We start from the raw sequence: 8,855 nt of genomic DNA on the forward strand, positions 1-8,855 counted from the left end.
TGAAACCTTCCACATTTTAATATAGGAAAATCATTCATGTTAAAAAACAAACAAAACTATCGAGGCCAGCCGTGAAAGCTGTACTTGTGGGCCAGGGCAGCTCGGTGGGCGCCGTGAGGCTGGATGTGGCCCTGGGGTGCACCTGCCTCTCACCTGTGGGGGGGTCATCTGGGCTACAGCTGCAGTGACTCACTTGGGCCTTTGTCCTGATGACGCTAGCCACCCTGCTCCTGACTTTCTGTTACACAGAAATAAAGCCAGAGGCCTGGGTGACGCCGGGGTGATGGCAGGTGTGGCATCTGCAGGCAGCAGGTGGAGCCACCTGAGGGGTGCTCATGTTTCTGGCCTGGGGCTCAGGACCCTTGGGGCCCACATCCCCGGACGCTGGGCCTGCCTCTGGGTCCCACGCATGCAGTGCTGCTGGCACTAGGCCTGGCTCCTGGCCCCCAATGTCCTTTGGGGAGACCAAGGAGACGTTGGTTCTCTGGCTTCTCATAAAGTCGTTTTATTTAGATTCCAAACAAACCAAAGCAGAAGGAAGAGATGACCACAAGTTAATCAGTCCACTAACTGGGATCCCCAAGTCTCTGGCTCCAGCCAGTGGGGCAGCAGACAGGGTGGGGTCTGGGACCCCAGGCCTGCCCGCCGGGTGCCCAGCACAAGTGAGGCCCCTCCTCTGAAGCCAAAGAGCACCCAGAGCAAACATGGGAAAGGAAAGCAAGACCAAGGAGAGTGCAAGCGCAAGGCCACCTCCCTGAGGTGACCTCGGCGTCAAGTCACGCGATGCCCGAGAGCCCACAGAGTCTGGGCGTGCTGAGGTAAAATCTGTGCATTTATTCGGTAGGGGACACGCCGTCAGGACTCCTCGTTGCCGGAATCGTCCTCGTCGTCCCCGAAGCAGCTGTCGGCCTCGGCCTCGGCGTCCTCGTAGTAGTCGTCGTAGAACAGGTCCGAGCCCTCATCTGGTGCGGGAGCCCGGGTCTGCACACAGTACTCAGCCAGCGTGGTGGGCACCTTCACGCCATCCCGCTCCGCATCCACCTTGGTCCCCTGGACCTGCTTCCTGGGGGAGACGAGTGGGAGTCAGGCCATGTACCCACCACCTGCTTCTTGGGGGGGGGGACGCCGGAGTCAGGACCCGTACCCAGGGAAGGGTAGGGAGCGACGGGCTCACTCAGGAGGACACACACAGAGCACCGCCCTGCACATGAGGCGGTGGGTGAGGTTTACAGGCAAGGGGGGACAAGTGAGGTGACAGGGAGGTGGCAACCCATGGCACACACACCTGACGGCCTAACGCCCTAGTCCCAGCACAAAGCACCTCTGAGACAGGAACCCCACCAGACTGATCCGCAGACGTGGAAACCTCTAAGCCCGCGTCACCTGCGGGGACACGGGTTGGGGTGAGCAAACAGGCAGGCGTAGCCAGCTCTGCTCCCCACGTGGGCACATGTGAGCTGGCCCACAGGGAGTCTGCAGGGATAAAAATAGTCTGGATTCCATTTCAGGGCCTCGTGGGCCGCCAGGAAGAGCTGGTGGAGGTGTGAGCACGCTCAACCTGTGCCCAGAGGCTTGTGCAGCAGGCTGGCGGCGGAGCAGGCAGTGTTTGCTGGGGTCGGGGGGCAGCATTGCTCATCCATCACAGCCATTCCTGAGCGCTACAGACGGTCAGCTGTGACTGTCCAGCATCAGGGATGCCAGGGAGACGCAGAGAGGCAAGGAGGGTTCACCCAGTACACTCATGGGCTCCCTGGGGCCACGTGTGCGTCAAAATCGTTTGGAAAATTCTTATGTAAGACACTACAGAACCACCAGCAAAAACAGGCCAAGCCAATGTCAGGAAGCCAACACACTTTAGTGACAAAAACAAAAATAACAAAAAAAACCGCGGAAGTAAATAGGAGGGGGACCCCAGGACAGATAAGGCTGGACAAAGCCCTGCGCCCCGTTGCCATGTGCACGACGTGCATAAAACAGGACCAGGCAAAGCGGGTAGGATGGCGAGCACTGTGACCAGCGAGCAGCTCGGCGCAGTGAAGATGACCGTGCAGAGACAGGAGGAGCGAGCAGGTTACGCAGGCCAGCTCCCGGACAGCCTGAGGACGAGCACCTACGAAAGGCCATTCTCTAGTCTGTCCGGGCCAGAGGGATGCAGTCACAGCAAATGCACCAAACTGAGCCCCGAAAAGGACGAGCTTTACTGTCCATGACACCGCAGCAAACCTGACGAAAAAGCTGGTGACAGAGTGGCACATGCACTGTGGTCCCATCTTTCAGATCAAAGTCTAGAAGGATATACCCAAATATGTTAACGGTTGTGTCAGGATTGCGAGGTTTTTGCTTGTGTAATACTTTTTGCCTTCTCATTGCTCGCTGTTTCCATAGCTTTATGACAAACGTGCACAGCGTCAGCAATGAGCTGACCCACATGTGGCCGTGAAAGCGTCCCACACATGAGCTCATGCACGTGCCCATTGCCCCTGGAGGCCCCCACATTCCTGACACGGACATGGACGCGCTGCCCACGTTTGCCCGGCTTCTCTCGGCACGTTAGCACCTGGAGACCCAGCCTCATGGCGATGTGCACAGGCCATGGCTTACTCCCCCTCACCCGCTGGCGTACACTTGGGTCGTTGCTGGTTTATGGCGAACGAAGGCTATCTTTTTTTTTTTGTTTGTTTGTTTTTTGTTGAGAGCCCACTGGCCCATGTGGGAATCGAACCGGCAGCCTTCGGAGTTAGGAGCATGGAGCTCCAACCGCCTGCGCCACCCGGCCGGCCCCGAATGAAGGCTATTTTGAAAACATCTGCATGGGTGCTGGTGTGAACGCGTGTCCAGTTTCTCTGGAGTAAATACTTAGGCCTGGAACGTCTGGGTCTAAGGTAGGCATGTGTCTAACTTAAAATGTATTTGGAAAAAAAACTAATGAAGGGCTGCTTGTCATAAAACAAGTCAGTAAACCCTATGATGAAAAGTGACAATGGACACAGCAGCTCACATAACTTGACAAACAAACGAGGCAGACAGAACGGGTCACACCGCCTGGGGCGAAAGCTGCCGGCTCGCACACCCAGGGCCTTACCCCCAGCCCAGTGTGGCACCCGCAATGCTGAGGACCCGCTCTGTAGTGTCGCTGCCCTGTTCATGACAGGAGAGCCCTGGGAACAACTGAGACAAGGGGGATGCTGGTTCTGGCAAACCCTTAGGCAACATGTTGCTTTAGAAGCAGAAGAAAAAATTGTGTTTTAGAAAAGAAGGCTATTTTCTAAATATGTTGATACCATGATGGTTTTTCGGCCTTTAGAAATGATTCCAAGTTTCAAACTCACAAATGTTAGGTGATGTTCCCAGCAGATTATTAAGAGGGAAAGAGAAAACCCTGCACAAAGCCCGGTCTCACTGACATGGAAAACAACTGCAGGAGACACGGGTGAGGGGCAGAAGCAAGCAGCGGAGGACACGCACATGCCCAGACATGGGTTGTATCATGCCTAAAAGCAGACAGGCAAACCACACCCCTGTTCACTGGACACACAGAGACGGACCCATGTGACAGGACCACTGCCATCCTCAGAGGCGCTGCCTGGGAGGGTGAGAGGGGAGCAAGGGGCAAAGAAAGCCCGGGAGGAGCTGCTGGAAACCTGCGTGTCTATTTCTGGGCCACACTATCAAGCCCATGTGTTATGCACCCTCACTCCAACACGCACATACATGGTATATCTACAGACCACAGTAAATACATGGACATGCACGACAGATATTTCAAAATGGGCAAAGGAAAGAAAAACACCCCCTTTTCTAAAAAAGACCAGGAGAAAAGCAACGGGCTAGGCTTCTGTCTGGCTGTGCCTTTCCCCACCCCACAGCCTCAGGGTCTGCTGTGACCCAGCAGACACGGGAGCCTCCTCACCGGATGATGTCTGTGTACTCCCGGTCCCTGCCTTTGCTCTCCTTCCACTTCCTGTACATCACTGAGGCGTCCACGTTGGCCGGGGAGAAGGTGTTGGGTTCATTGAGGAGGGAGATGACGCTCAGGAGGATGGTCCTGGGAGAACACGGAGGCAGCGGGTGGGGGCCGCGGGGATCCTCACCGGCCACACCCTCCTGGACTGACACTGCCCCAGGAACCACAGGCCAAACACGGCCCCCCAAACCACCCCTGATGGGCGGACGCCCAGAGCCCCAGCTTTCTGGCCTGAGTCACAGGGGAACTTCTGGACACACCCTAAAGCCACCCCAATTCCATAAGTGACATCTGTCTGGACTTTTCACCCTGCTGCCGCCTCCTCCCGCCCTGCGCCTCGTGCCCACGTCCCTGGACAGGACCACCTTCCTTCCAACTGAAGCACACTTCTCTCTATCCCCTAGAGCTCAGCCTGGCAAGTGGGTCCCCATGTGCCACCATCTTTTACCATGGCCTGGGCTGCTGGCCCACTCAGAGTGAGAGGTCAGCCAAGGATGGGAGCTGGCTGGTCTCAGTGGGGGTTGAGAAGGAGGGGTGACTCCAGAGCAGGATATGCACACAGGATTCCCGGTGAGTGGGGCAGGGGTGGCAAGAGATGAGAAGCAAGGCCAGCGGAGATTGCGCTGGCTCCTGAGGCCCCAGCACCCTGCAGATGGCCAGCTTCCAGGTACCACAGCACTGCAAGGAGGGGTCTCTCCGTGTCTGTCCCCAGAAGTCTAGCGAGGGCAGGAGTGCTGGGGGCGGGGTCCTACCTGCTGCCCAGCTCACCTGACATTCTGGGTGGGGTTCCAACGCTCCGAGGGCAGCTCCCCGCTCTGGGGGTCGTCCACAGGGGGATGCAGGATGGAGATGCACACATCGCCCGTCTGTGAGGGGACAGGAGGGCAGGCTCAGTGCCCACAGCAGCCCCCGCTGCCCCCACTACAGCGGCTGGGAGGGGCGGGCTCACCTCGTAGATGTTGGGGTGCCACATCTTGGTCAGGAAGCGGAAGGCCGGCGGGGAGTAAGGATAATCGATGGGGAACTTGAGGCGTGCCTGGGAGTGGGCAGAAAGCAGGAGGCTCAGCCAGGGCCAGCCCCATTGTCACCTCAGTGCTGTGTGTGGCTTCAGCCCGGACAGGATAAGCCAACTGGGGGCTCCGCCCATGAACATGTACATAAACGAGGACATCAGCCTGGGATGGACACGCGTGTGGGTACGAGTCACTAGAGACGCCGCCTGCAGCCCACACTCCTCACGGACCTGGGATCAGGTGCACAGCAGGCTGCCTGAGGCTTTACTGGGGTCACCTGAGCTGATCCTGGCCCCCACCCTGCACTGGGGAGCATGGGCACCTGCCCAGGGAGCAGCTCCGAGTCCGTTCGGGCCCAGGCCAGTAGGAGGGCTCAGACTCACATACAGCTACACAGACTGGCAGGGTCTGGGGCTGGGAGCCTCCAGCTGGGCGCTGGACACCCGCCTCAGGTTCTGGGCTGTGGGGAGGATTAAAATAGATGCATGCACTTGGCAAGTCCTCCTGACACCTAGCTGTGCGGGCCCCGTGGGAGATGAGTCAGCGCTGGGTGGGCAGGCTCTCTGCCCACAGGTGTCCGTCTTGGGGAGGGCAGGTCAGGAAGGCAGACAAGAAGGTCACGGGGTAGACGAGGGAGGACCACCTGACTAGGTAACAGAGCTGCACAGGATCAGCAGGTAAAGGAGCTTCGTTTGCTTGCTTCAGCTACAGGTCCAGGCGTAGTGACGTCTGGCCTGGATCCTGGCAGTGCTCTGGGCTCTCAGAGCGAGCAGGCTGGGGGCCACTCAGGGCATTTGGGCCAAGTCCCTCTGTTCTTGGGTGAACTTGCAGAGGCCGCTGGCCATGGCTGCAGAGCCAGCCTGGAACCTGGGTTTCAGCACCTGCCCTGTGGTCCCCAAGCCCAGTGCTGGGTTTCTAAGTGATGAACCCAAGAACAGCTGAGGCCCCCTCAGTGGAACAGTCCTGCCCTACACCAAGCACCCACGTGTCTTGTTTCCAGGAAGAGCCTGAGGCACCCGCTTCAGCACACCACATTGCCCGGAGGCCTGTCCCAGGCTGAGTGCTCCTACAGCTCACAAAGAAGTGGGCGCGGCTGGGCTGCAGGAAGTGGCTGGGAAGTGGTGATGGTGGCCCGTGGACACTTCCCACCCCTGCATTTCCACTTCTCCTGCGGAAGAGGGTCTTTCCCTCACGCCCACCTGACCACACTGGGACCCAGGTGGGAGAGTCAGGTGGATGGCAGAACCACCCTACGCTGGCTTCCTTGAGGACAGACCCTACGACATATGTGATACAAGTCTCGCAACACCTCCTCCCCAATCCATTCTTTTCTAAGTAAATGGGATTATCCCAAGAGCCTGGGAGGCTCTACCCACAGTCCCTTGCAACCACTTAGTGAGCAACAGCCAGACATCCTTGTCCTTTCCTCTCAGACCTGCAACCTTGCTTACACTCCTGGCCTGGCCCGGCCTCCGGGTAGGACTTCATTATCTGGATTCTGAGCCATCCCTGATGCTCAGAGACAGCTGTTCTCCAGGGTAGACAAAAGAAGCTGGAGAGGAAGCTGGTTAAACCTTTCTGAAACCAGCCCCAAATCCATTCTCTGCATGGGGTGGCGGGATTCCAGACATGGAACTTAGCCCAGGACTGTTCACACTCCTCCTCCCATCACAACCCAGCATCTAGGAAGCACCCCCAGCAGACCAGGCTGCTCCCTCATGGCCACTGAACAGACTGGCTAAAATATTAGCCAAAAGTGCAAACACAGAAATCTGTCCGGGCAGCCTGGCCTAGCTGTGGTTTCTGCTCCCCACCCAGGCCTCCCAGCCAGGCTCAACCAGGCTCTTGGCAGGCTGTGGTGGGGTGTGTTCCTACGCTGATGGCTCATTCCTCACCTCTCCCACAGGGAGACCCCTTGCCTTGTCCCTTTGGCTCAAGAAGCCAAGAACTGCAATCGGAGAGGAGTCCTTCCAAGGCCACCTCTGGGCTCAGATCATGAGGTCAAGAAAGCTGCCCAGGTTTTGGCCTGAATCCTTTGTCACGCCAGTCCCAGAAAAAGCACCCGCCTCCCCGATCCCCACAACAACAAAAGGGAGCTGCTTACAATTAAGCCAACACATAGGGCAAAAGATATGATGGCCCAGAGTGTGAGATTCTGGCCCCAAGAAGCCACCTGCTCAGGACAGCCTGAGAAAGGCCTGTTGGGGAGGTGATGGAGGGGCCCGAGCGTGAGGCCCGGGTCCGGGATGCTGGCCGCGGCCAGAGGCCTGGGGTCCGTGTGGGCACGTCTGCAGTGTGGCTGGCAGGGAGACGGTGGAGGGTGAGAGCGACGGTTCTGCCTCAGGCTCGCAGAGAAAACGGGTTACGTAAAGCTCAGGAGGAAGCTGCAAGGGCCTGGCCCACTGCTATCTGCAAGGGCGGCTGCTTTTCAAGCAGGTCCTGGCTGCCAAAGCCCCACCGAGGCCTTAGCCGGAAGCCAGCAAGCAGCCAAGTGGCCCAGCCACTGCCCCCGCCCCGCCCCCGCCGGCTCCCGCCCCCAAGGCCGGCGCACCCCAACAACAGTGCTTGCCGGTTCTGGGAGGCCTCCGCCTCTTCCGCGGGCAGGGACGGCGGCTGAAGGCTGGGTCGGCCGGGGCTCCCCCTTCACCTCCCGCAGGGCGGCGCCGAAGGAGGGGGCGCACGGGACTGAGCCTTCCCGGCGCGAGGGAAGCGGGAACCCCGCACAAACTCGGCAGCATGGCCCCGGGCCTCCTCTTCGGGAAACCTGAATCTGCTTAGGGAGACTAGGAGGCTGTCGGGGACTTCTCCTGGGGCCGACGACGGTGATGGACGGACCTGCAGCGAGGGCGCGGAGGCCTCGGGCAGATGTGGAGGGGGCCACCCCGACAGGACAAGGGTCGCGGCGTCCGCACTGAGCTGCGGGCTCACCTTGAAGTAGCCGCCCTCGTAGTATGTGTTGGGGGGCCCGAAGATGGCCACTTCCCAGTTGTACAGGTCGCCTTCGTCCACCAGGGTCACGCGGAAGCCTTCTACCGGCTCCTCCTGCAGCCCCTTGAGCTCGAGCATCAGCGCCTTCTGTGAGCTGGGCACCAGCGGCCGGGCCATGGCGGCGGCGGAGGGGCCAGGGGTCGAAGGCGCGCTGGGCCGCGGGGCCGCCGCGGGGGCGCGGGACGGGCCGGGGCCGGGGCTGCCTTCCTCCTCTACGCCTCCGCCGCCGCCCGGGGCCCCCGAACGCTCCACTCGCTCTGGCACCGCCTCCCGCCCGGCGTTCTCCTCCGCCCGGCCCACACGCCCCGTCCCGCGCTGCGCCTGCGCGCCGCCGCCGGGCCCCGACCGCGCCTGCGCGCCGCGGCCAGGACCCGACTGCGCCTGCGCACCCGCGGGGCACACCGGGAAATAGAGTTCTGCCTTTTCCTGAACCGCCGAGTGCGACAGCGGGGAAGGAGGGGGCCGAGCGCGCAAGCGCCTTGGCTCTTTCGAATCCTTACAAGGCCGCCGCAGCCCCTGCTCCGACGAGCACCCCGAGGCCTGTGCGCGGAGAGGTGGGCAGGCTTGGGCTGCGCGACCCCAGCCCGGCCCGCCAGGCTTTTGGGGCCTTTTTTTGTGACGTCTCCGGCGCGGGGCGGGGCCTGGGAGTTGGGAGCTGGGCCCGGGCGGGCGGGGTCCAGCGGGGCGGCGAGTCTTGGCCTCCGCGACCTGCCGGCCCTGAGCCTGTTTCCCCACCCTTGAGAGGGACTGGTGAACTCCTTTTCCGAATCTCTGGAGCGAGCAGATAGGACGCGGAGCCCATGGGGAGGCGGGGGGCAGGTGAGAGCAGGCGCTGGGGCCCGCGCCCCGGGTCCTAGGCGCGCGGTGCCAGTTTTCCGTCGGAGGCGGTG

General features: G+C 60.5%; 1 protein-coding gene across 2 annotated transcripts; it reads right to left on the minus strand.

The window, feature by feature from the left end:
* CDC34 (cell division cycle 34, ubiquitin conjugating enzyme) lies at positions 1–8,235 on the minus strand. Of its 2 annotated transcripts, none has more exons than XM_081075654.1 (5): positions 7,906–8,235; positions 4,914–5,000; positions 4,733–4,830; positions 3,911–4,045; positions 1–1,059 (listed from the first exon to the last, which is right to left on the minus strand). In XM_081075654.1, exons 1-5 carry the CDS (start codon positions 8,080–8,082, stop codon positions 1,017–1,019), a joined length of 540 nt encoding a protein of 179 aa, XP_080931780.1. In that variant the 5' UTR covers positions 8,083–8,235; the 3' UTR covers positions 1–1,016. The 2 variants fall into 2 exon arrangements, with proteins under 2 accessions (XP_080931780.1, XP_080931779.1); XM_081075653.1 differs by having other exon boundaries at positions 1–1,063.
* Between the last annotated feature and the right edge of the window lie 620 nt (positions 8,236–8,855).

Source organism: Rhinolophus hipposideros, assembly GCF_964194185.1.
Source record: "Rhinolophus hipposideros genome assembly, chromosome: 16".
Classification (NCBI taxonomy): domain Eukaryota; kingdom Metazoa; phylum Chordata; class Mammalia; order Chiroptera; family Rhinolophidae; genus Rhinolophus; species Rhinolophus hipposideros.